This window comes from Ochotona princeps, chromosome 10 (genome assembly GCF_030435755.1).
Source record: "Ochotona princeps isolate mOchPri1 chromosome 10, mOchPri1.hap1, whole genome shotgun sequence".
NCBI classification, from domain to species: Eukaryota; Metazoa; Chordata; class Mammalia; order Lagomorpha; family Ochotonidae; genus Ochotona; species Ochotona princeps.
In genome coordinates, this window is record NC_080841.1 from 17,698,116 (window position 1) to 17,724,377 (window position 26,262).

At 41.3% G+C, this 26,262-nt stretch overlaps 1 protein-coding gene across 1 annotated transcript in view; it reads left to right on the top strand.

The window, feature by feature from the left end:
- The first annotated feature begins 8,709 nt into the window (after positions 1-8,709).
- CR1 (complement C3b/C4b receptor 1 (Knops blood group)) overlaps positions 8,710-26,262 on the top strand; it is a 104,724-nt gene continuing 87,171 nt past the window's right edge. The window contains 10 exon segments of the mRNA XM_058669695.1: positions 8,710-9,021; positions 19,310-19,699; positions 21,234-21,422; positions 21,507-21,606; positions 21,850-21,932; positions 22,766-23,173; positions 23,869-24,045; positions 24,125-24,215; positions 24,393-24,469; positions 25,665-26,072. Of these exon segments, the coding sequence (XP_058525678.1) occupies positions 8,952-9,021; positions 19,310-19,699; positions 21,234-21,422; positions 21,507-21,606; positions 21,850-21,932; positions 22,766-23,173; positions 23,869-24,045; positions 24,125-24,215; positions 24,393-24,469; positions 25,665-26,072 (1,993 nt within the window). The 5' untranslated portion in view covers positions 8,710-8,951.

Below are 26,262 nucleotides of genomic sequence, written 5' to 3' on the forward strand. Positions count from 1 at the left end.
TAGGCCATGCCGCTGGGCCCAAAATTATGCATTCCTAATATGAATGTAAGTGTGCCTCATGGCATTTTAATGCCCATTCCTGAAGTTTTATCGCACTATAACTCAAATGCCATGGTATTCATGCAGTTAAGGGGTACAATTCAGTGATTTTTAGTATCCTATATCAGAAGGCAGCTTCACCAGAGTCAGTTTCAAAAATGAACCTATACTTATTAGTATCAACCTTCTAGTCTCTCCTTTTATTGTTCCTTCCACTGGTAAGTGATGAATCTTTTTTCTTTCTGTACAGACTTCTCTGCTGTGGATTTTCAGAGGAATGGGATCATAGAAAACATGGACTTCTGTGGCTGGCGTCTTTTGCTTAACAGGTTTACCAAGGTTTACCAAGTTGGAGCATGTCTCAATCCTCATTCCTTTTTATGGTCGAATATTATCCCATTGTATGGATGGACCACACTTTCTGTATCACCATTCATTAATTAGTTTGTTGCCATTTGGGTTGTTACCACCTTTTGGCTATTGTGAGTAACACTATGTGTCCACACTTTTTGATATATGTGTGGCATATGTTTTCATTTCTCTTGGGTATGCATTTAGGTGTAGAATTGCTGGATTTAATTGTTTGAAGAGTTATCATACTGTTTTATGAAGTACCTGCAACATTTTAGAGTTCCACTAGCAGTGTATAATGGTTTCAATTTCTCTCCAGCCTTTTTAAAAATGATTTTTAATTTTTATTTAACAGATTTACAGAGAGAGAGAGAGAGAAGGTCTTCCATTGGCTGGTTCACTCCCCAAATCGTCGCAATGTCCAGAGCTGAGCTGACCCAAACCTAGGATCCAGGAGCCTCTTCTGGGCCTCCCACATGGGTGCAAGGTCCCAAGGATTTGAACCATTCTCCATTGCTATCTCAGTTACAAGCAGAAAGCTGGCATGAAAGTAGAGCAGGTGGGATACCGACTGGTGCCCATATGGAAAACTGATGCCACAGGGTAAAGGATTAGCCAGCTGAGCCACAGCACCAGCCCTATCTCTCCATTCTTGCTAACAGCATTTTGCTGACTTCTTAAAAATTCTAACTATCCCAATAAGACTTGATTTTGGTGGCCCAAATGTCTACAAATTAAAGCTTGATTTCCCTACCCAACTAAAGTGCTCTATTGGCTCTCTCTTTTTTCTTATATAATATATATATTTTTCTTACATAATATTTATACATATTGAGAGAGAGAGAGAGAGAGAGAGAGTTCTCCAAGAGATATAGATATATGATATAGATAGATAAGTTTGTATAAACACAGAGAGATCGCAATACTTAGAGTTCTTCTCATGGGGATGGTCCATCCAGTTAATCATGATATTATTTAAAGTAGAAGTCTGTTCTTTTGTTCCTTTGGTTCTTTATATATTATGATTAATAATCTGTTTTAATTATACATACTGCAAATGTCTTATTTATTTCATGTGGTTTTTTCCCTTTTAATAGTATTTCTTAATGAATGACGTTCTTATTTGTTGGGGTTAGCACTGTGGTACAGTGGGTTGAACTGCCACTTGCAATGCCAGCATCCCAGATAAGAATGCAGATTCAAGTCCAACTTCCTACTAACGCACCTGGGGGAGCAGTTGAAGATGGCCTACCTACCTGAGCCCCTGCCTTCATATGGGAGACCTGGACAGAGCTCTCACCTCCTGGCTTCAGTCTAGCCCAGACCTAGCTGTGGTGGCCATTAAGAGAATGAATTAATGGATGGTAGGCCTCTCTCTCTTTTTCCACTCTTTACTCTTCTCTCTCCCTCTCTCTTTTTCCAAGTAAATAAATAAATAAGTCTTTTTTTAAAAGAGAGAGATGGAAAAGGAAAGCTGCCAAGTGGGAAATGATTTGCATATGTACATCCCAAAGTACTCAGGTCAGTAGCAAACACAAGAGCCACCAGCTACAAGTCCAGCGGAACAAGGTCCTGGAAAACATGCAGCAGAAGAGGTCATCCAAAGAGCAGTTACATGTATTCAACAGGAAATCAATAGAAAGAGGAAAAAATTCTTGGTTATTATATAGTTAAGTTCATGAACCTGTTCTTGTACCATATCATCCCTCATACCTATTATAAGAATTGTATGGATGTCATATCATTTGGTCTCTAGTTGTAGATAGTGCCTTAGAAATTCATACCATCTTTTTCCGTGTCAAAAAAATGGATGGGGAAGACAATGAGGACTCTTGGACTAATAATGTTTTGTTCTTCATATAAGTTTGCTCAGAGTGCCAAAATTATTTATCTGCACACCTACATACACATTTCTGTATATGTGTATTGTATTTTGGTAACATGTTTAAATAATCAAAAATATTGGGCCCTGCGGCGTGGCCTAGCGGCTAAAGTCCTCACCTTGAAAGCCCCGGGATCCCATATGGGCGCCGGTTCTAATCCCGGCAGCTCCACTTCCCATCCAGCTCCCTGCTTGTGGCCTGGGAAAGCAGTCGAGGATGGCCCAATGCATTGGGACCCTGCACCCGCGTGGGAGACCTGGAAGAGGTTCCAGGTTCCTGGCTTCGGATTGGCGCGCACCGGCCCGTTGCGGCTCACTTGGGGAGTGAATCATTGGATGGAAGATCTTCCTCTCTGTCTCTCCTCCTCTCTGTATATCTGACTTTGTAATAAAATACATAAATCTTAAAAAAAAATAATCAAAAATATTTCTATAAACGAAGTCATGGGAAACGAGAATCATTGCTTTTCCTCAGAATGGTGAAAATGCTCTCACATACCTTTTCTCCTGTATGTTTTAGTGTCTTGCCATTCCTATATCAACCAGCAGCCATGTGAGTAAAAGTAAAGTATGTGAATCGAGATTCAGTTTCATGATTGTATTCATATAAAAAATGTCTCCCAAATATTTTCTGAATATTTCCATCTTCACCAGCGACATTTAGTGCCATCCATGCCATGTGTCTGTTTTTATATATGAGGTCTCTCTTCTTTTTCTTGTCTATATTTATCCATCTAATCCCCAACACTATATTGTTCTATAAAGTATTTACAGGTTCATACCTTAAAAAAAGGAATGCCACTAGCCACTTGAGTTATTTGAGTTCTTTTATTCTTTTATATATTTTAAACCAGTGCAAGACTTCTTGTAAAATGTTGCTGAATTTTGGTTAAACTTGCACTGAATGTGCAGATCAATTACCAACTGACAGCTTTTCTTCACCAAATCTTTCGATCCCTGAATAGGCTCATTTCTTCAGTCTTATTTAAGTCAGACTAAATTCCTCTGAATAACATTTTAGAATTTTCCCCACAAATATTCTTCACATATTTTCTGAAAATTATTTTAGTAAGTATCTAATCTTTGAAAAAAACCATTTTAACATAGCATGGTTCAGAATAATATTTGCATGTTTGTTGTAAATACCACTGTAAGGCTAATGGGATTCTTTGTTACATAACTAAAAAGGTTTTTAGACATCTGCTAAATTGCATTAAATAAGCTGATTATAAATTTATCTTTGAGATTAATCTTAATCTGTGAAGCTTTGACAGCCTCAGGTGACACTTCCTCTGAGGTGGGAGGTGTCCCCTTAAGCCAGAAGCCAAGGCCCACAACAGCTTTCATCTAGCTACTCAACTTAATTCAAGAAGTTTTAGTACATCATCATCCTTGTGGAAAATCTCTGAGCACAAAGTCTAGTCTCACAAGTGAACTCAACATTGACATTAGCTCCAGAGAAGTTTTTTCTGCAAAATGCAAATGAATCACTTCAACCTCAGCAACACTGAGATCTTTTTATTGTCCTTATTGACATCACTTCCAATATTTTCTGAATTCTGTATAATATAAGTTATAAAATTCTTCTAATGCACACTACCACCTATGGTCTGGGCATACTCCAATGGTTCAGATTAAACACCCAGAATGGTCCTGTTGGAAGGTGCTGAGACCGTTGAGCAATGGGTGGGTCAAAAAGAGCATGCCCTTAAGCAGGGTCGTGGGACCCCAGTCTTTTCTCTGACATGCTGTTTGGATGATATAAGTTTCTCTCTCTTGCTAACCTGCTTGCTCTCTCACTCTCGCCTATACACACACACACACACACACACGGCTTCTACTGGGCGGTATAGTCATCAGCCACCTTTAACAGAAGCCAAAGCAATGGGCTGCTAGGCCTAACACTCAATCTCTAAATTCCATGAACTAAATAAATCATGTCTCTATAAAGTTGACGGCAGCTTAGTGACAAAAAGCTGATTAAAGTACATACTTAAATGTACTAAGTGTAGTACACAGTGGTAAAACTGTAGAATCTCCATTCACCAACCCTGATGGAACTGATACATTTCTACAAAACCTTTCCATTGGATGTCCATCGTATACCTGGAAATATTAGTAACACTGGGGATCTTGTCTTTATGAGTGCTACACTGTACAGAGAAACACAAACCATCTCACTGAAGAGGTGTTCATGAGTAAACACTGGAGATGAATGAGGGAGCTGGCTCTTGGGATCTCCAGGAGAAGAACATTGCAGGAAAATGACCTCAGTCAGAGCACAGCAAGTGTATTCTAGAACAGCAGAGGCCACTGTGGTCAGAGAGACAGGAAAAAGAGTGAAATTAGTAGAAGGTGGACTCAGAGTGGTTAAGGAGAAACAGGTTACATTGGACTAAAAATTGGGACACTGTTTTTCATTTGAATTAAATAAAAAATATTGGAGGAACAGAAGTTTAAACAAGGTTATTACAAGATACTTGATTTCAGGACAATTGCAAGCAGAAGACTCGGGTTTATCAGGTTTATATGTTGGTAGGCAATGTTTATTTACAAAAGAGTACATTTTGAGGGGTGAGAAATCATTCGTTTTTGGTGCTTATTATACTTATGTCCCACATCCAAGTGCCTAGATTCCAGTTCCAGCCCCAATTTGGAGCCAGGTTCCTGTTAACACAAACCCTGCAAGGCAGCAGGTGATGGCACCAGTAACCGAATCCCAGTCACCCACAAGCCAGACTTGGATGAAGTTCTAGGTTCCTGGCTTTGGCCTGGCTTATCCTGTGCTACTACAGGCATTTGGGGAATGAATAAAAGTTGAAATTTTCTTTCTTTCTTTCTTTCTTTCTTTCTTTCTTTCTTTCTTTCTTTCTTTCTTTCTTTCTTTCTTTTCTTTCTTTCTTTCCTTTCTTTCTTTCTTTCTTTTCTTTCTTTCTTCCTTCCTCCCTCCCTCTCTCTCTCTCTCTCTCTCTCCCTGTGTCTGTCATTCTCTCAATCTGTCTTCCAAATTAAACACATACACACAGAACATATATTTTTGAAATCCAGAAAAGACACAGGAATAATCCCCAAATGTATCAGGAATCTAACAGCAAAATAAGGGAAATGATTCAAGTGCAAGAAGAAAACATGGACAACTTCTGTTATAACCTGGGTATATATAGAGAGACAGATAAAGAACTTTGAGTGGTTGCTTCTAATCATGACATAAAGAGGATCAACTTGATTGTGTAAAAATAGAAAATGTTTGCAAAGCAAAATCACACCACAAACTCAAAAGGCAACTGGCAAACAAGAAGAAGCACCCACAAATGACATCACAGATGAAAAACCAATAATCCTGTAGAAATGATGAAACATGCAAATATGAAGAAGGGAAGGACAAAAATACATGACAGAAAAAAAAGATGAAAGATTGACCATGGAATTCACAATAATAATAATAATGCATATTAAACCTATAAAGACACGACCACATTTACTTGTGGTAAAAATGTAAATTAAATTCCACAGGATGCAATTTCTTTATAAATCACCCAATCTGTGGTTTTCTGTTACAGCAGCAGAAAACGGATGGCGACCATAGTGAAGTGAAAGACATAAAAACCTAAGTACTCATTTGAGCAAAGGCAAAGACAGATTAACCAGAAACTACTGGAATTAAGTACAAATAAGGGGTGGATGAGAATCAAAGGGCTGGTGAGAGGTGACACTCCAGTGATCCAATCTCCGTATGTGTCTCTGATATTGCAAACTATGTTAATGATTCATTTCTATAAAATAAAAAAATTAGAAAAAGTAAGGAAAACTATACTGGAGAACAAAGAAAGACACATCAATCTGAGCATACTGAAATATTAATCTAACGAAGTTTCAAATGAGTAAGAGAGCTACACCAAGGGAGGTATAATTAAGTCACTTTTGAACATGGTGATGTTTTTATACTTCCAGGCTGTAAAAATAAAATAAACCTTAAAAACCCATTAGGTTTGGTTTCTGCCATGGTATGGAGTTAGCCATACTAAGCCTTCTGCATATTCCAGCATTGAGCAAATGAGTGAACATACTGTGGCCCTAGGGGTCTCACTGTTGGAGAGGGAGTTTAACAAAAAAGAAAGAAGGACAGAAAGAAATTCATGGTAACTGACTGAAATTGGAAGAGTATGTAATTTCAGATGGGAAGATTTAATAGATATAGGAGTGGCCGTGTGACATACATTTCCTTGCTCTGCCTAGAAGGCATGGAAGTGGCAATCCATCAGTAACTACAAACACAGTTCGCATCCAGATGTTGGTTTCCAAATTTCGTTCTCTGCCAGATGGAACCAGCAATCCCTGCAAGAACAGCAAGTTTTGGTTCTGAAAGTGCGAAAGTACAAGGTGAGCCTGGGGCCTCACATCAAGACCTGTTTAAAAATGGCAAGAACAGGTCGAAATGACACGGGAATTCTGAGGGCTTCCTCTCGCCACATCAGGGGCAATATGATCATTGAAACAAATCATGATAGCAACGACCGAAGAAATGAATAAACTGTATATTGATGTCGACACTGACACAGATATATATATGCATAAACAAGCAGAGAAGAAGGGAGAGGTGTTTATTTTTGTGAGAATGCTAGCTAACAAACCTAGAAACTGCATAACAGTAATTACTGATTCAGGGAAGAATGAATTATGGATGGATGCTAACGAGAATGGGGGCAAATATGATGAACGATGAGGAATTGGTACAGTTTTAAATGACTTCCTCGCAAAATACTAAAGGAAAAATAGCATCTATAGAAAAATTATATAGACCACACAAAACACAGGTCCAGCATACCACATGTGGCTACCACTGGGACCACAATATTCCTACTTTGGGGTTTCCTGCCAAAGTCCATATAACCTGAGGCAATCATGAAGAGACAGTATAGACGTACTCCAGTTGAGTGAAGTGGCAGCTAGCCTCCAGGACGGTCCTCAGGGATCCTTGCTCTCCTACATCAGAAAGGGATAATCAATGGAATACTCTTCAGATCAGAATACGAACTCTCAGGCTAAGATCACAAAAGATATGCAGTTTCTGCCTTTCCTGTACGGGAAGAAGCCAGCTGCCATGCACCATTCACACTCAACGGCAAGTTCCACTTGGTGGAGCCCTGTGGTTGAGCTGACTCTGACCATGTCCTCTGGCCCGGTCAACAGTTGAGATGACTGCAGCTCTGGGGGACATCCTGACCATGATCTCATGACATTTCTCACATCTAACCAAGCTGCTCTCACACTCCTGACCGCAGAAGTGGTGTAAGATGACAGATGTTTCTTACCCCTGCCACTCAATTAAAGGTAGTTTGTGACGATGCAATAATTAACCCATTTAAAAGGCGTAGCAGCATTAAGTCTCCACTTGCAGTGACAGAGGCACAGGTTTGAGTCCCAGCTGCTCTACTTCAGATTCAGCTCCCTGCTAATGGGCTGGGAAAGCAGCAGAGGACTGCTCCACGTGCTTGGACACCTGTACCCAACATGGGACACCCAGAAGGAGTCCAGGCTCCTGGCATCAGATTGACCCAGCTCCAGCCGTTGTAGCACTCTGGGGAATGAACCAAACGGATGGAAGATTCCTCTCTCTCTTTCTCTCTGTAAATCTACTTCTCAAGTAAAAATAAACCTTTAAAGAAAAGTCATTCTACAAAAATGTCCTTTTCAAAACTGCCAAAGATTAAAGAAGAAAAAACAGAAACTGCGATCAAATGGGACACATGTTCTTGGAATGATTCTGAAACCACACACACACACACACACACATTGGCTTTTGCTGTTCTTTTAATACAGTGAAGTATATTGAGTTGAATATTGACATTTAAATAAGCCTATAGCTTATAAAAATAGCTCTGGATCAATTGCACCATAGATGAGGATGAGCATTCCCACGCTTGTGGCAAATACATGCTGAAGCATTTGGTGGAGGCAAAAATGTCAAAATAACAATTATAGAATTATAATCAAAGGCATATATAGCTGCCTGTGTGTATCTTTATATCTAGAAAGAGGGAAAAGAGTGGTAAGAAACTTATGGCAAAACGCTAACATTTGGAGACTGAATGGCAGGTTATGGGAATTTTTCTAGTAGTCCTGGAATTCACCTGAGGTATCCAAGGTAAAAACAGCGTACAGCACGGTGAGCTGCTAGCCCACAATTCCACAGGAAGTAAACCTCACCTGTTCTCTCAAGCCACAAGCTGCGCTCATTAATGGATGAGGACAAAGCCTAGGGCTGGATAGCATTGCACAGCACAGCATAGCAACACTGCAGACTGGGAAGAATGAACGCTATTGTGTGAAACTTTTGTTTCAGTTCTAGAAAGAAGCAAAAGTTTCCATACAGCGTGGCGCGCTCCAAACTGGAAAGCCACTGCTCTTAGGTTGAATTTGAGCCAGATTAACCTAGGCTTCCCGTCCGCCGCGGGGCTGGGGCGCCCCTCCTGCCACTTCCACCTTGGCGGGGCCCTGACGCCCGCCCCCAGATCACCTGCAGGTGTGAGCGCAAACCTAGCACACGTGCCAGACGCTATTTAAGGGTCCGCCTGTCAGCGCGGCTTGTAATTGCCGGCTGCTCCACTCAGTGTCCGCCAGCTGTCCCAGGCTCGAGGGTCCCAGAACGCCTCCAGCAACTAAGGCTATAAGTTGTGGCATGGGCGCCAGGATTCCGCTCTGTTTTTTCTGGGCTGTCGTCGTTCAGGGGGTCTTCGGTGTCTTGGAAGGTAGGGACGCGCCTGGGGCGGGAAAGGGCTGTGTGCCGTGATGCATAGCAGAGAACCAAAAGGGAGATATGGGGTGGGGTGTGAGGAGCGGAGAGAGGGAGGCGGGGAGTGCCGGGCACCTGCTCGCCTCCCGCTCCTTTGCGGATCGGCTGCGATTTCCAGGGACTGAACTCCCTGCTTTGGGGACTCGCTGCTCTCGGAGTGAGACAGCCAGATTTAAGAGACTACACAGAGCACACTGGGTGAATCTCCCAGAGCGGCCGGTGGGTAGTGAGCTAGCTCACTCCTGTGTGTGCCCCTGGCTCCCTGGCTGCCGCAGGTGCGCCAGTGTCACGCGGTGGAACTGAAACCCAGGCAGACTGAGTGTGAAGATAGCTCTGCTTTCTTCCCACAAGGAAGGTGATGTTTAAGCACAGTTGTTAGAGTTTTTGTTCTGTTTTGTGTGGAAGTTTGATGTGGCAATTGTTAAATGGCACCTAAACGTTAGACTTTCAGAATTACTTTTGAGAAACTGAGACGTGAATTTTAACTGTGGTTAACTTAGTGTTAGGTAAACCTCGTGGAATGGTGTGGGTTTCAGGACCTGTGGCCGCCGCCGCCGCCGCCGCTGCTTATTCTTCTTATTCCTTCTGCTCCTCCTCCTTCTTTTCTCTCTGCCTCCAGATTGGATTAGTTTTAAAGTTTTCTAACTTGTTCAGATTGGTATCTCTAGGCTGTCAGATGGGGCTGGGTTGGTATCTACACAGCACAGTGAATTCCCGGTTTATAAGTAGCTGGGTGATGTGGGGACAAGTCACTTAGCCCCTGGTCTTTGACATTAACATGAAGCCAAAGGTGCACTGCCTTGCCCCTTTCAGAGTTGCCCAGAAAATGGAGTGTTGGTTACTATCACAGCTCAGTCTAAGTTTTTCATAAATCCAGTGTCTAGGTGACCATCTGACAACTTGTCAAGGCACCTGGGATATTGCAAGTACAGGCTCTGTTACAATGCACCATTTGTTCACCCAACATTTATCTGTTGTTGGCCCCTAACTGAGCGTTTCCCTCCAATCATTTTCTTCATTTTTCCCTTTCCCACCTGCTGACTCTCTTAGTAGCAATGTCCATCCACCACTTTCTGTCCCACACCTGGATTCTCCCAGCACTGCATCCCTGCATCTAAGTTGCACAGAGGATGTTATCAGAGAGGATGGAAAACACATTCCTCCCTGCCCAGCCAACTCATCATCCTCTCCAAGTCCACACAAAGCACTGGAGCTGGGACATTGTCCAAGCCCCTGCACTCCAGACACATGAGGACCGACTGCTCAAGCTGGCATGCTGCACTGCTCCTTTTATCCTTCCTATGCCAACATCCTAGCCCCAAGCATTGTAAGTATCCATTAACAGTCCCCTTTCCCGGGTTAGCTACCACTCTCCAACCTCTCTAATCAAGAAAAAAAAGTGTGTGTGCGTGTTTATGTATAAATATATAGTCTTTAGTCTGCATCTTTGCTCATAAACCTAAACTGGCCCCCTGCTACCTGTGTGAGAAACTCCCTGCTCTTCAGCCTTTGAGGCCTGTGACTGGATCTCATCTAAGCCTGCTCAGCCCCCACTCCCTTCTGTGCATGTGATGCTCATCCTCTGACCCTCTTGTCACCCTGTTTTTCATGCATGGCCCACCAGCCCTTGCTTCCTTTTCCTGCTGCTATGCACCTTCCACATGTCACTGCATGGCTCCTAACCAGTTCCTGTAGAGCATGGCCCGGGGGTGCAAGCTCGAGCTCTAGAAGATCCTGAAGGAAATATTTTTGCTGTGCATAGCTGTAAGCAAGGCCAGGAGGATACAAATGGCCTTTGGAGAGTGTTTTTCTACCTTTTGTTTTTGTCTGTTTACAAAAATGGATTCAGATTTCCCAAACTCTTTTATTTCTTCATGTCTTTGCCAACAAGCTAGCTTTATCATACACCAAGAAAAAAAAACCATAGAATAGGAAAACCTTCATTTTCCGACTGGTTGCTCTACAAATCCTCCTCCATGTGGAATCAAATCCCTCTCAGCCTGCATAAACCTGCCCAGGTCTCCCCATCATGCCCAAGTGAATTCCATTCCCCCTCTGTGACCGTATCTATCTCTGGAGTTCTCCGTGTGCCCCTCACTGCCCCTGCTGCAGCTGCTCTGGCATAGCGTGTCAGCTGGCCGCCTGCACCATGGAGCCTCCTCTCACAGGGAGTTCTTCCAGCATAGGGTGCCTTGCCTGGCCCCTTTTCGATGTTCAAGTCTCAGCTCACCGTTACTCTTCTCTGACTGCATCCTAAGTAGTCTGTATCTCAAATCGCTATGCCACACATCACCCTGTTCTCCACTGAGTGTCTATCACCCATCTGAAACATCCTTATTTATTTATTTACCTACCTATGTCTGGCTTATTCCCTCGCTGGAATATATGTTCCATGACAGCAAGTTTTGTCAGTCTTATTGTCTCCTCTGAATCTTGAGCACTAAATTCAGTAACAACTGGCTGAACCATTGTTTTCTTCCTTTCTGCAGCAATGGAAGACATATCCTTTCCCTTGCAAGGTGACTCCTCCCTGTGTTCAGGGGCATTCCCTCCTGTCTTTGCAAGGACTTAACTCCTGTGTTGCCTCAGTCATTTTATCCTCTCTGTTGGCTCAATCCCATCAGCATTTAACTATGACCCACAGCATCCTTTGTCAGGGAAGGCTTCTCACACCCAGTAGTATACTATTCTCCCATATCCCATCCTTCTCAGCAAAACTTCTCAGTGATTACTTGCTCATGGTACCTAATCTCCTTAACCTACTTCAAACAAGCTTCAGTCCCCTGAAACCACTATTGGCAAGGTCACTACTGACCTTCTTGCTGATAAATCCAGTGGTCATTTCTGTCTTTGTCTGTCTCAACCTTTGAGTGAAAGTGGGGTACTTCTTCAGTATTGAAACAGTTTCATTCTCATTTTCCAAAACAGGACACTCACATCTGTTTTTGTTTTTTTTTCTACACCACCCTGGTTACTGTGTCTCTTTTGCCTGTATGATGGAGGTCCTGAAGTTCAGCCCTGGGCCTCTGCCTGTTTGGTTTTCGTCTGAACTCATGGCTTTCTATACTATGATATGTTAATGACTTATTATCTGTAGCACTGACCTGTCTCATGAACTGCAGATTTGTACATCAGATGCCTGCTGGAAATCTGCATTTAGATGCCCAGTGAGTGTGTTACATATACCCAATCTGAAATAAAACTGAGTCTGCACACATGCCCCTTCCTCTATAACCTGTATACATGTGTGTACGGCTTATTCCTTTGCTGGACCTTCCCATCTCAGTCCACGCTATTCACATCAAACAGGTAGTTCAAGTTAGACTCCTAGAAAATCTCCCCCTTTTCTTACCCCATATCAAAGAGAGCAGAATATCATGCTAATTTTAATTCTAAAATGTTTTATGTTTTCCAAAATCATTCATTTTTCTAATTACCTCATTTTGTTTTTACTTGAATTTCACTCTAACTCATTCTCCCTGCAGGTGCCAGAAGAGTCTTTTAAGGTAAATTGAGTCCTGTGACTTTTCTCCTTGACCCCACCATGTTCTCAGTTCAGGATAATCCCCAGCATCTTACTATGGCCCAGGAAAGCCTACCTGATTTCAGCTACCAAAGTTTCTAACTTGATCTTGAATCGTTCAGTTTTGCCTACTATGCTCCAGCCATTTTCACCCTCTGTCCATCCATAAAGCATGCCAGAACATTCCTTCTAGGAGAATTCTGCCTGAAGCATTTTATCTAGTGGTTTGCCTGGCTGGTTCCCACTTATCATTCAGTCACAACTCAAATGTCACCTCACACAGGCCATCCTGAACTGTCAGGACCGAAGTTGCCTGCTATGCTGTTTCCTCCTGCAGATCATTCTGTTTATGTGACTAACAGCGCTGTTTAGTTGATATCCTAGTTTTTTATTGATGGCTTGTCTTCCTCTATTGGAACATAAGTGCTCTGAGGGCAGGAAGCTGGTCTCTGAGGACCACTGAGGCATCTCCTATGCTCAGAACCATGCCTTGGTTAATGTGCATAACTGCCACTCAAATTTGTTTACCAACTAGCCAGGAAATCCAGTATTATGGTATTTGACGATCATTCTTAATGGTTATTTCCCTTCTTATCTACCTTTTGGCCAGCTTTTTTGGTTTTATGTTTATTACCATACATATCTATCCTTCATTTCAAAGTAATTTCTAAGTTGTTCAAGAAAATATCTGTTGGAAACAAACTGAGTCTGGTGCTCTGCCAAGTTAGTTTTTCAGCATGGTTTGAAGGGTGTATGTGATGTCTCACCATCGTCTTCTATTTAAACCAAGTCAGGAGACACTATGATTGTTACTCCTGGTTTAGGAAGACGGAAGGAGCTTGCAGTGACCCACAAGAAAGCACTATATCACCTAGTGGATTGACCTTCTCTTGGCTGATAGGATAAAAAATGGTCTCCACAAATTCTGCGAGCAGCAGTTTTGGAAGCCTCATTACCAGCAAGGGCAAGTGTCACCTCCCCACCCCCCCAAAAAACAGATATTTTCCAAATCTCCTAATTGGAGATGACACGCTCACTCAGTGTGTCTTGTCTCTTCCTGCCATGAAAAGTCATATGTGGTGCATTCCGCCTTTGCTGTTTCTAGGTCTCACCCTGTGTCACTGCTTCTGATTAGATCTTGTGAATTGAAAGTGTTTTGCCAAAATTTGTAGGATCATTTAGTATTGATCTAATTTGCACTTTTTAGTTATTGGTTCTTCTACTTTTTAAAAAGATTGACTTATTTATTTGAAAACCAGAATTACAGAAAGAAATACAGGGCCCAGTGTGGTAGCCTATTGGCTAAAGTCCTTGCCTTGCATGTGCTGAGATTCCATCTGGGCACTGGGTCATGTGCCAACTGCTCCACTTCCTATCCAGCTCCCTGTTTGTGATTTAGGAAAGCAATGGAGGACGTCCCAAAGCCTTAGGATCCTGCGCCTGTGTGGCAGACCCAGAAGAAGCTTCTGGATTCTGGCTTCAGATCAGCTCAGCTCTGACCATTGAGGCCACTTGGGGAGTGAACCAGCAGATGAAGGATCTTTCTCTCTGTCTCTCATTCTCTCTCTAAATCTGCCTTTCCATTTTTTTTTTAAAAATCAATAATTTTTAAAAAGAATTACAGAAAGGGAAAGACAGAGATGTTCCATCTGTTAGTTTACTCCCCCAGGTGGCCTCAGTGGCTGGAGCTCAGCTGGTCTGAAACCAGAAGCTAGGAGTTCTCTCTGGGTCTTTCATGTGGAAGCAGGATTCAAGTACTTGGGGTATCCTCCACTGCTTTCCCAGGAGCATTAACAGGTTTGGAAATGGAGTAGCCAGAACTCAAACTGATATCTGTGTAGGATGGCAGAACTTTGCCAACGTGCAGCCCCTCATGATTATGTTAAATCATCTATTTGGAGGAACTGGTAGCAATGGTGTCAGGACCTGAAATCAGTCTTTGTTGAGATGAAAACTCGAGTTTTTGCGTAGAATCTTGACCTTTTTTTTTTTTCAAGAGTGTGTATTTGGAGATATTAGACAGTATTCGTGCAGGAAATGCAAGGAGTGGAGACACAAATAGAAAGGGACCTACAGTGAAACCTGGATCCAAGAGCAATGGCAATTCTCAGATTCAGTCTGTGTGATATCCCCTGTTGCAGGCTGGCCTATGGAAAGGCTGAGTTTGGGTACCATCTTGTGAGCTCTGTGCATGCCCTGGTGCCCATGCATCCTTGACTTTCACCTGGACTTGCCTCAACTTGGTTTGGCAAGGAGGACAGACAGCTCTAAGCTTGACATTGGAATTTACTGATATTCTTGGAGGGCTCCACAGCTTCATATTTTATTTGCTTGGACTAGCATCTGAAGTGCATAGAGATGTAGGGAGTTGAAATGTGAACCTCTCTGCCCTATCTAGAAAAATAATAACATCTCTAGGGACTTCTTGTAGCATATGGTTTCTGAAATTTCTTGCCCATATCCTAGACTAATATTTATTGTTGTTGTTAAGTCACAGGAAACTGTCTGAAAATATTTACTTCCTTTTATCTTGTGCCCACCAGTAAGTATTTACTTAGCCCTCTTTGGAGGCATATTCTTGTAATTTGATGCAAAAAATACTGGAAAAAAATAGGTTTTTTTTCCTCAAGGCCCTGAAGTTTTAGTGACCATAATAGTTATGTAAATTCATGAGAGCAGATTTGAGGGGCCACGCATGCATGCTGCTTTTACAAGATCTCTCATGTACTGTAGTTTCTTGTACTATCCCAGAAAAGTTTCAACTTGTAAGATTTTTACTTATCAGTTTTTAGTCTTTACTTATGAAAAATTAGTATTTTGCTACAAACTCATTAAACAGTATTATGCTCTGTATACCAATTACAACTCAATAAAGCAAAGAAACAAATATTTTTCTTCAACCCCATTCTCCAAATAAAAGCAAAATAAATTATATCACAGCATATGTACCCATTGCTCAAAGTCTTTGCCACTGCTTTTCCTGTCTACTCCAGACTCTGACAGAAATCCTTCACCTGTTTCACCTCCCAAGATCCTAAGAAGATGGATTGATCTCAGGATCTTTCTGGAATTTTACGGAAAAAAAAATGACTCTAGTCCTTCTTTTGAATGCTATCCTAAAAATTCTTTAAGCTCCTGTGCTAATTTCTCTGCACATTTTCCCATGCTATCAAAATTTATATTCCATGTTCCAGAAAATGTTGCCCCATTTATATTTACTTTGCAAATGTCAAAGCTGTCAGAATCTTTGTTGATAAAACAAAAGCAGAGGCATGTTAGCTTCTTTTCACTTCATTTTAATACCATGTGGGTTTTTGTGTTCTTTATTTTTGTCTCTAGGTTAGTGTACATACCTAACAAGGTAACCTTCTGATAAGCCTGAAATTCAGAGTGCTCACTCTGCCTTTGTTTGGGACATGTTACAAATAAAATGGTCTTTCCGTGTGCATGACAAGACCATTCTTGATCATCGGCTTGTAGATCCATAAGTGCTTGGATGCCCAAGAGCCCTGCAAACATGAGCCGTCCTGTCATGGATGGAGCATCTTTGGGCCCATCAGTGTATCTACATGGAGAACCTGTTAATTTCCATTGAAAGACCATTGACTCAACATCATACACCAACCAAAGCAGACACCTTGATTCTTTTACTCCTAATGACTAGGATTTGTGGGTATTACACTGTTACAATGGGTCAACCCTATTAATTCTGTACCTCTGTAACTTGCTCCTATAGAAGTCACTATAGAAGGAAGGCTAGTTTTACATCCTCCTTTATTCAATTAAAGAAATTTTTTTATTTAAATAGTAGATATGAAGCCTTGGACTAGACAGTGAGTCTTGGGAGAGACATAAAATTGTTTCTGCCTTTGAAGAATGAGTTTGTACACTATCAATAGTGACTCTTAAATTTGTACTTTGTCATCATTTATTTACTGGTAGAGAAAAAGGACTGGGAAATTGTTGAGAAGTAAATAACACGGGTGATTTAGGAAGAATTACAGAAATCTAGGCTTCTTGTGTAAAAGATGTTTGTGCATATACAAAGGCATAGAGATATAAAACAAAATCATGTATTAAGTTCGTAGAAAAAAATCAATGTGGTTGGAGTATAGGATGTAGGGTGAGGAATGTAATGGGTTAGGCAGACGTAGCTTAATTATGAAAGGCCATTCATTATTTTTTCCTTGTAAATAATGGCAAGATGTTGTATATTTTTAAATACTGGGAGCAGATTGACTACATTTGTGCCTTAGAAAGATAATCTGTGTAGTAGTATAGAAGGTGTACAAGACCTGGGAAAATCAGAGATAAAAAGGGATATGTCATTCAATAATCAGATGAGAGATTAGAGAAGCAACAAACTAGTTGATTTGGAAACACTTCCAGATTCCAGTCTTAAATTTGGTGACTAATTAAAAGAAGGATCTGTAGTAGAGGGTGAATTAATTACAGAAACAACATTATGCCTCTGGGGTTTTTTTAAAACCAAGAGACTTGGCAGATGATGGCATCAACTGGCAGAATGTAAAAGGGGAAATGGAAATGGTGAAGTATAACTGTCCACAAGTAAAGTGCACCTCCAGTCTCAGAAGTGTAACTGTGGACTTTAAACAAACAGCATTCTAGAGTTGACTGATCCTTTGGAAGGCATATGCTTTGTAAATGTCAAAAGTTTCTTTGAGTGAATGTAAATAAGCTTATCATCAAGTCCAATCAGGTTAGGGTTTATCATCAAGTCCAATCAGGTTAGGACCTGTGTCACCTAGGGTCCACAGCTTCTTATGAAAAACATGATCTCTAAAGAGAATTCATGTTTTGCTTCCTGATCTTTTCCTCTCTGTTATTCTTAAAATCAGTAAAACCAGCTCTGAAGGAATGATTTAGGGTTCAAGAAGAGGAATTGGGTTGAACTTAGAGAATGAAGTCTGATTTTTTTTTTTCCTCTGGGAACTGAGGCTTACTTCTTCAAGCAAGTAATGATAATCTTGGAAGTTTGGATGCTAAAGTGAAAAAAAAAAGTGTGTTTTTTTTTAATTGTAAAAGAATTCCCTTGTGAAGGCTTTCACCAAACCTGAAGTCATCATATAGACAAGCAGCCTTTGGCTTTTTCCTTAAGCCAGAAATGCTTAAAAATACTGATCCTATGAAAATCATATATTTTAGAAAACTTATTAATTCCATATAACCAAGAATTGGTTTGTGCTAATGAAGATTTGCTACCCACCTGCACTCTGAAGTTCCGGGTAAATGGCAGACCTTACAGTGTGCCCCGGAAGGTAGAGGAGTACTCAGGATTAACACATTTCCTGCTTGTGAACATGAATGGAAAGCAAAAGTCATCAAATGCAGACCTTGCCTCTTGATCTCTGGTGACTGTACATTAATATGACAACACTTATCTTTGTGTGCCTTGAGCATGTATTTGCCTCTCTTCTGTACATTCTAGAATGGAATATTTGTTTGTTTAGTTGACAATACATTACTCCACATAGTCTGTATTTATAAATATCAAGGCTTTTGAAAGTGTCCCTACTAAAACCACATATAGCAGTGATGTGCTGAAAAAATTTGCTTGGATTTTCCTATGCCATTTTTTTTATCCAATCTGGAGGATGGCAATTTTCCCTTTACTCTGAAACTATCCAGAAAAGGTATGCATACACCAAAGGGACCACAAAATGAATATCCTTCACACCCATTAAGAATACGAGGCTATGATTTAAAAGTTCTGCTCACTTCCTATGGCTTTTCAAAGGAGTTCAGCATGAAAGGGTGACAGATGACCCATAGTGAAGCTGTGGCATCATTAGTGGCCGCATCAGATATTTTCACACCAGTTGGGCTCCAGTTGTGCGACTGTAACGGACATTGTTGTGTGGGGGCTTGGGCACTGTGGTTGAGTCACCACCTTGGATCCTCATATCCCGTCTCAGAGGGGCTGAGTCATAATTCTAGCTCAGCTCCAGATTCTAGCTTCCTACTTATGCCCCTCCTGAGAGTCGTAGATGGATCAAGTAGTTCAGTCCCTGCCATCCACCTAGAGGACCTGTATTGAGTTTCTGGTTCCTGGATTTGGCATGGCTCTAGCTGTTGTAGGCATTTGGGAAATGAAGCAGTAGATGGGAAATTTGTGTGCGCGTGCGTGCACATATGTATATGTGTATCTGTCTTTCAAATACATAAAATTATTCTACTCATTTCTTTTACATTTTTTGTCTCTCTGGATTCTCACATTATGAAGTAGCTTGAATAATATCATGAACTTGGAAATTGAGGCTCACAGACGGTGAAACTTGCCTGCTGTCACACAGCTATTAGATGACAGCGGGGAGTTGAAACCAGTTCTACTGAGCCCAAGTTTTTCATTAATCTGTGGCACCTCCCCACATGTAATTGGCATGTCATAAATGTGTCATTTTCATTTTTCTATATTTGCTTTGTATTGTTTAAATTGATTGGACTTAAAATAGTTGAATAAATTTTGATTTTGTAGATATTGTGATTAAGAAGATTCATATTGATTTACTTACTAAGGCTCAAGAGAGAGAAAAATTTAGGGTTTTGGGAATAGGGACGTGGGACTATAAGTAAGAAATTTGCAAATTTCTAAAACTCTTCCTAGAGATGTGATATGACTTATATTTCAACCTTTTATCTAAATTTTACTCATTTTATTGTCATGATCAGGTTGCCTATGAGCTTCTTTTCTGCTTTACAGGGCCTTTTTGTGAGCCTCTTCCTCCTATCATCAATGGTCGAAGGAGTGAACATTCTAGACCAGTCAGTCTGCACACTGTAGTGAAATACTCTTGTATGTACCCTTTCCGCCTCATTGGAGAAAAAACCCTTACTTGTGTAAGTGAAGACAATAATAAGGCAGTCTGGAATAGAGCTCCTCCTGTGTGTGAATATTACAATAAACGTGCCATGTGCCCTGATCCCAAAGTGCCTGGAGGATACATAATACAAGGAACCAAGCCACCATATATACACGGTGATTCTGTGACATTTACCTGTAAAGCCAACCTCACTATGAAAGGAAGCAAATCTGTTTGGTGTCAACAAAATAAAGAGTGGGGCCCAACGCCACTGCCAAAGTGTGAGAGTGGTGAGTACCAAAGGGAGTGGAGATGTTGTGTCCTGGCTTCCCTACACACTATCCTATAACCTCCTAAGCAAGGACAGTGTTGTGGTGTGAGTACTGGGGGTGGAGGGAGGAAGCCAGGGAAAAGGTGCAAACTGTAGTCTCCTGTTTGCTTTCTTTTCTGAGTTGTGGAGGAATAAAGCTTCATTCGAAGTGCATACATTAGGTATAAGGGGAAAATGCAATTGAACTTCCCTTAATTACTGAATGGAACAAGTTTTTACACGCGTTGAAACAAGTTGTGGGAATTGTGTAGTTTTATATTGCATGTATTAGTTATGTAACAATGAGAAGAAATCAGTGGTCAATAGCAAAGTGTACACAAAGGAATTAAAAATTATTAATAAACAGCTGTTGCTGGAGGCTGGCATGGAGGATGCTCTGCTCCCTATGACTTGTGCCATGAGCCATCATATTCTAAATCAAATTACTGAAAACCGAGAATCCTGCAAACTCCTTATTTCCTTACTCGAATAGGTTTATGTGTGTGGCAAAAATCTGAGTCTGAATTTCAATGACATCATTATAAGGATGCTAATGTTTAATAAAAGTTATGTCATAAAAATCAGGCATATATTTTATTAATAAAGAACAGTATTATGCCAGCCTGGTGGCTCAACAGGCTAATCCTCCACGTACAGGTTCATGTCCCAACTATTCCACTTCCCATCCAGCTCTCTGCCTGTGGCCTACAAATGCGGTAGAGGATGGCCCAAGTCCTTGGTACCCTGCCCCCATGTGGGAGACCCAGAAGAGGCTCCTGATACCTGGTTTTGGAGCTACTCAGTTTTGAACCTTGCTGTCATTTAGGGAGTGTCTCTTCTTTTCTCTGTAAATCTGCCTTTCAAATAAATAAATAAATTCAATTTTTAAAAGAAAAGAACAATATTGAGCAATTTTAAGTGGATTAAAAAGCCAAAAAGCTTTTGGCTTTGAAATATAATCCCATTAGTTGACAGTAAAAGATATTAAGATAGTCTTAAATGAAATGACTCTAGAAAGCAATGACGCTTTTATAGAGATGTGGTTAAATCTATATAAAGATATCCTGGACATACTCACTGTATAAGAAAAGGAAGCAAGGTATAGAATAATGTATCTCAGTTACCCTCAATATATATGTGTGTGTATGTATCACACATGAGTCCCACAAAACTCCAGTATTAGTCCTAGAAGGAAAACTTGTAAATGATAATATGCTAATTTGGGAGCAGAGAATAGACTTAATAATAGAGTATGAAAATGGAACTTTTTGTAATGTAATTCATATAGTATTACTAAAAGTGAGAAAAAAACATACTAGTCAATGTAGAAAATGGAGGTAACTAGGCAGCATCTGTTTGGTCTGTAAAAGGCTGATTTGACAGTTAGTGGTGATTGGCTGCCATAGATTGTGTAGCATGGGTTTGCAGTGCTGTCCTAAACCAACACCTGGATTGTTGAGGAAGTATCTAACTATTGCCTGATGACTTTTTCCCTGTTGTGTGTGTGTATAAAGATTTTCCTATAGACTGTCCACCACTGCCCATGATCCCCAACGGACATCACACAGGGGAGAATGCTGGCCCCATTGCCTCAGGATCATCTGTGACTTACAGCTGTGAGCCCGGTTACTTGCTTCTTGGAGACAAGACCATTGACTGTTTGTCTTCGGGAGAATGGAGTGCTAATACTCCCAAATGTAAAGGTACTCTAAATTATCCACCTGTTTTAGGGACTTGCATTGCTCTGTTGGTTGTCATGTTTTTCTCTTCTGTGACTGTTCATTTAGAGGCACAATGTGAATCTCCCCGAGGGTTACACAATGGGTATATCAAACAGCCTCCAAGCCTTCTGGCCGGTGCGATTGTGAACATTTCTTGCAATGAAGGGTGAGTATCCAGAGGGCTTGTGAGAGTTAATTTGCTTGGATTGTATTTGCATGGTGTGAAAGTGCCTGCTGAGTGCTCCTCTGTGCAGATGTATGGGTAGTATAGTGTGAGGTGCTAAGAAACTGTGCTGATCAAAAGAACTGGCACACATCAAGGACACTTGCCGTGTATGTTTCAGAAGGAGCTATTCTTTCACACACCCTGCCTAACAGTTCTAAGTCTCTGTCAAACCTCTGCCTCCAGGTATCGATTAAAAGGCTCGCCATATAGTCAGTGTGTGATTGCTGGACAGCAAGCTGTTTGGACCAAGATGCCAGTATGCGAAGGTAGGAAAGGCCATTATGATTTTGTCAGAGGCTCAGAGAACCCCGTGTTCTAAGTTGACTAAAAATCTTGGTGCAGGTGTTATTGTAGAAAATCTTATAGATCCAAGAACTGCTTGGGGACTTTGAGAGACCATTTTCACTAAGGCGCCCTTTGGTGACCTATTTATGTTCTGTTTCCTCTGGCTAAGTGAGGTCCTAGACTTTTCCTTCTCAGAAAGCAAAGTAGACTTTCTCTTTTTCTTCTTTCTTTTACAACTTTTCAATGTTTTGGCACGTTCACTTCAAATGTTGATACAACATATGTCCACGCACACACTTTTTCTTGAAATCCCACATACTAAAATATTGCAGACTGAGGGTCTGATAACAATGATCATAACATAAGGAAAAAAGGGTGTAGTGTCAATTGCATGGTGTGGTCCAGTGAAACAATATTAACAACTATATACCAATTGATACAATACTCACACAATTTTTATACTCTGTATATTCACTTCCTGACATTTGTGACAACATGGACAAGACTGGAGATCATTAAGCTAAGAGAAATGAGTTAGTGCCAGAAACACAGATCACAGAATTTCTAAGTTACATCAAGAAAGTTGTGACTTTTGGTAAAAGAAACCAAGGGTCAGCAGAGTGGAATCACTCAGGAATGAAGCTGCTAAATCACACTTTTAGATCAGCTTACATTAGTTGCCTTGATTGATTCATTATGGACTGAAAGATTGCTAACCTTGGACTTGGGCGTGGAGGGTGGTATCAATATCACAAAGCTTCTTTCATCTATAGCACATCTGTGTTCTTATCATTTTTCTCTGTTATTTCTCTAGAAGTTTTTTGCCCACGGCCTCCTCCTATTCTCAATGGAAGACACTCTGGCAGCTTTTCAGCCACTGTTCGGTATGGAAGCACGGTCACTTACACTTGTGACCCAGGCCCAGAGAAAGGCGTGAACTTCATCCTGACTGGGGAGCCCACCATCCGTTGTACCACTGATAGTCACAATACTGGAACTTGGAGTGGCCCTGCCCCACGCTGTGTGCTTGATACTGCCACCATCCAGTGTCCATTTCCAGAAGTTCAAAGAGGTCAAATGTTAACTGTTCAGAAAGAACAATTTTCCTATAATGACACCGTGGTGTTTGCTTGCATATCTGACTTCACCTTGAAGGGCAGCCCGCGAGTCCGCTGCAGTGCCCAGGGCACATGGGAGCCACCAATACCAGTCTGTGAAAAGGGTAGGTGTTCCAGAACTCAGAAATGTCAGAAATGTACTACTGATCCTACCTTGTAAGAGGTTATGGGCTTTACAGATGGCTTTTCCTAGTTGTTATTCCCCTCATGCATACCGAATAGTGAGAGTTCCATGGAGGACTCCCCTAACATCCTCCCCCTGCTCCCAAATACACACACACACACACACACACACATACACACACACACACATACACATTTCATTTTGTGGAGCTATGTGTGGGACAGAATATTAGGGATCACATAGTTGCCTGCTACTTTGAGAAATAAAAGATATGAAGAGGAAAATGCTTATTGGTCTAAACAGTGATTTCTGCATTTGATCTTAGCTCCAAAAGGCTGAAAAGCGATCAAACAGCGATTTCTTTAAAGAGACCTCATCAGAGCTCTCCTCCCAGGGGTGTGCCAGAATCTTCCATGGTGGGAACACAAAAGACAAGAGTTACAGCACCAACTGGGAGTTGAAGGGAACCTGCAGGGCCTGAATGCAGGAAAGGACCAAAGACTGAGAAAAACTCACCTGCAACTATTCAGAGTGGGGCCACGAGATGCTCTCTGTACTATTCAGTTATAACCAGAGGGGACTTGCAGCACTACTGGCCATGTCTGTAGTTGTTTCCTTTCTGTCACCATTTACTTCATGAATGTTTTCCTTGGTTTTGTTTTTCCTTTCCCTTAGAATGCCCACTCCCTCCTAAAATCCTTCATGGGCATAGTGAAGATAAACGCTTGGCCCGCTTTGACCCTGGAACATCTATAAAATACAACTGTGATCCCGGCTATGAGCTAGTGGGAAAAGAATCCATCCACTGCACCCCTGTAGGGGAGTGGACACCCAGTGCCCCCCAGTGTAAAGGTATTCATCCGTATATACAGTTGTTTTGATGATTTCAAGTTTGCCTTGAGTTAATTTCTCAACCTTTTTTTTTTCTTAGTGGCAAAATGTGAACCTATTGGACAGCAACTCTTTAAAAAGCCCCAGAGTAGATTTATCATACCAGATGTTGACTCTTCTTGTGATGAAGGGTGAGTGAAGGCTGTTGCAGTCTGAATGCTTTGACTGCCATGGATGGGCAGTGATGAGACTGGCTGTACTTCTGCTCCTGTTGCTTCCTGTCCCGGAAGTAGTGAGCCTGCTGTGCAGCCAAGAGCTCTTGCTTGGGCTACTGGTCACCAGATGGCCAAATGACTCTTTATCTCTAGGTACCGGCTAAGTGAGAGCGTCTATCAGAAGTGTCAAGGTAAAATTCCTTGGTTTATGGAAATTCGTCTTTGTAAAGGTGAGTAGCAAAGATGACAGATGAATTAAAATAATGTGAGATCTGTGCATATCCAGCGAGATTTGTATCAGAAATTAGTCTCAGATTCCATTAACCTTGTTGACAGAGGGCATAGTTTGGTATATCTTTTTTTTGTCACCCTTTTCTACTTTAACAAATTAAATGTACAGTATACACTGATTCTACTTTTTTGATTTAGGGTTTATAAGACTAATGATAGTTATAATATATGAGCTCCTGCCCTTAATTTGGGGTCTGTGATGGTTCAGTGAGAGATTGGGGAATGGTGTCAGATTTGAAGCCAGATTTTATTTCTTTTACTTAACTGTATATCCTTGGACAGGATGTCATCTCTTTGAACAGCAGTCATTTGTAAAGCTAGTACAAGCCTCCAGACATCAAAGCAATTAAAACTGAATATTACTACCCCTTCTTTTTGAAAGATAAAACTAACTGGCATGAAGCAGGCATAATCAACAATATATATTGTTAGCTAACCCCCAAAATGCTCATCTCACTTCAGCCCCAAAATGGTATTCAAAAAGCAGAATTTTATCTCCTGTGTCTTTTATTCCCTAATTGGATGCTTTAAAGTAATCATTTTTAATTAGCAATTGACTGTTGGGCCTTACTGCCTTATATCATGTTGATTAGCATGTTTGCATTTTAAAAAACATTTTAAGCATTATTTACATTTTAAACATTGAAAGGCAGGAGACAGAAGGGAGGGGAGAGAGAGGGATCTCTGTCATTGGTGCACTTCCCAGATGGTTGTACCTGGCCAGGGTTGACACAAGCCAAATATTAGAGCTTCATCCCAGGTCTCCCATGTGAACATCAGGGACCCAAACACTGGGGCCAGCTTCCACTTCTTTTCCCATATCATTAGCAGGAAGCTAGATGGGAAGTGGAGCAGCAGGGATCTATAAAAAATGCTGGCATTGTAAGTGGCAGCTTAACATTGTAAGTAGCAGCCACAAAACTGGCTCCAGCATATTTATTTTTAGTAAAGATATTCTATTTCTGTAATATCTGCTTAAATAGATTTCTGCATATGTAGTGAGTTTTGGCATAATTCACAGCATGTAAACTCACCCAAATCCTACTAAAATCACATGGTCTTGATCAGCTCTGTTTCTGTTCTTTGGGGTCTAACACAGCAACAGAATTGTACAGCTTCTTTTCCTCTCTGCAGAGATCACCTGCCCTCCACCTCCTGCCATCGACAATGGGAGGTACACAGGGAGTCTCTCAGGAGATATTCCATATGGAACCACGGTCACATATACATGTAACCCTGGGCCCGAGGCAGGAATACAATTTGACCTCATTGGGGAGCCCACCATTCGCTGCACAAGTGATGATCAAGAGAGAGGCACCTGGACTGGCCCTGCTCCTCTCTGCCACCTGTCCATCCCTGATATCCAGTGCTCACACATCCACGTGGCAAATGCGCACATGATATCTGGCAAAGAAGCCCCATATTCCTACAATGACACCGTGACATTTCAGTGTCAAACTGGATTTACAATGAAGGGCAGTGGGCAGATTCGTTGCAAAGCTAATAACGTTTGGGATCCTGAAATACCAGTTTGTGAAAAAGGTAAAAACTCCAATGAGGGGAAGACAGGTGCTTCCTTTCCTCCTCTTGTTTCTTATTTTCCATCTGATGTTGAAGTCAGAAAAGGCAAGGGTGGGGGCGGGACAGATGATCCCTGCATTTCTTCTACCCTGTAGTAGAATGTTCTGGATGTTTTGAATGTGTTGTTTGTGTAAGTGGCAGCTTGTCTCTG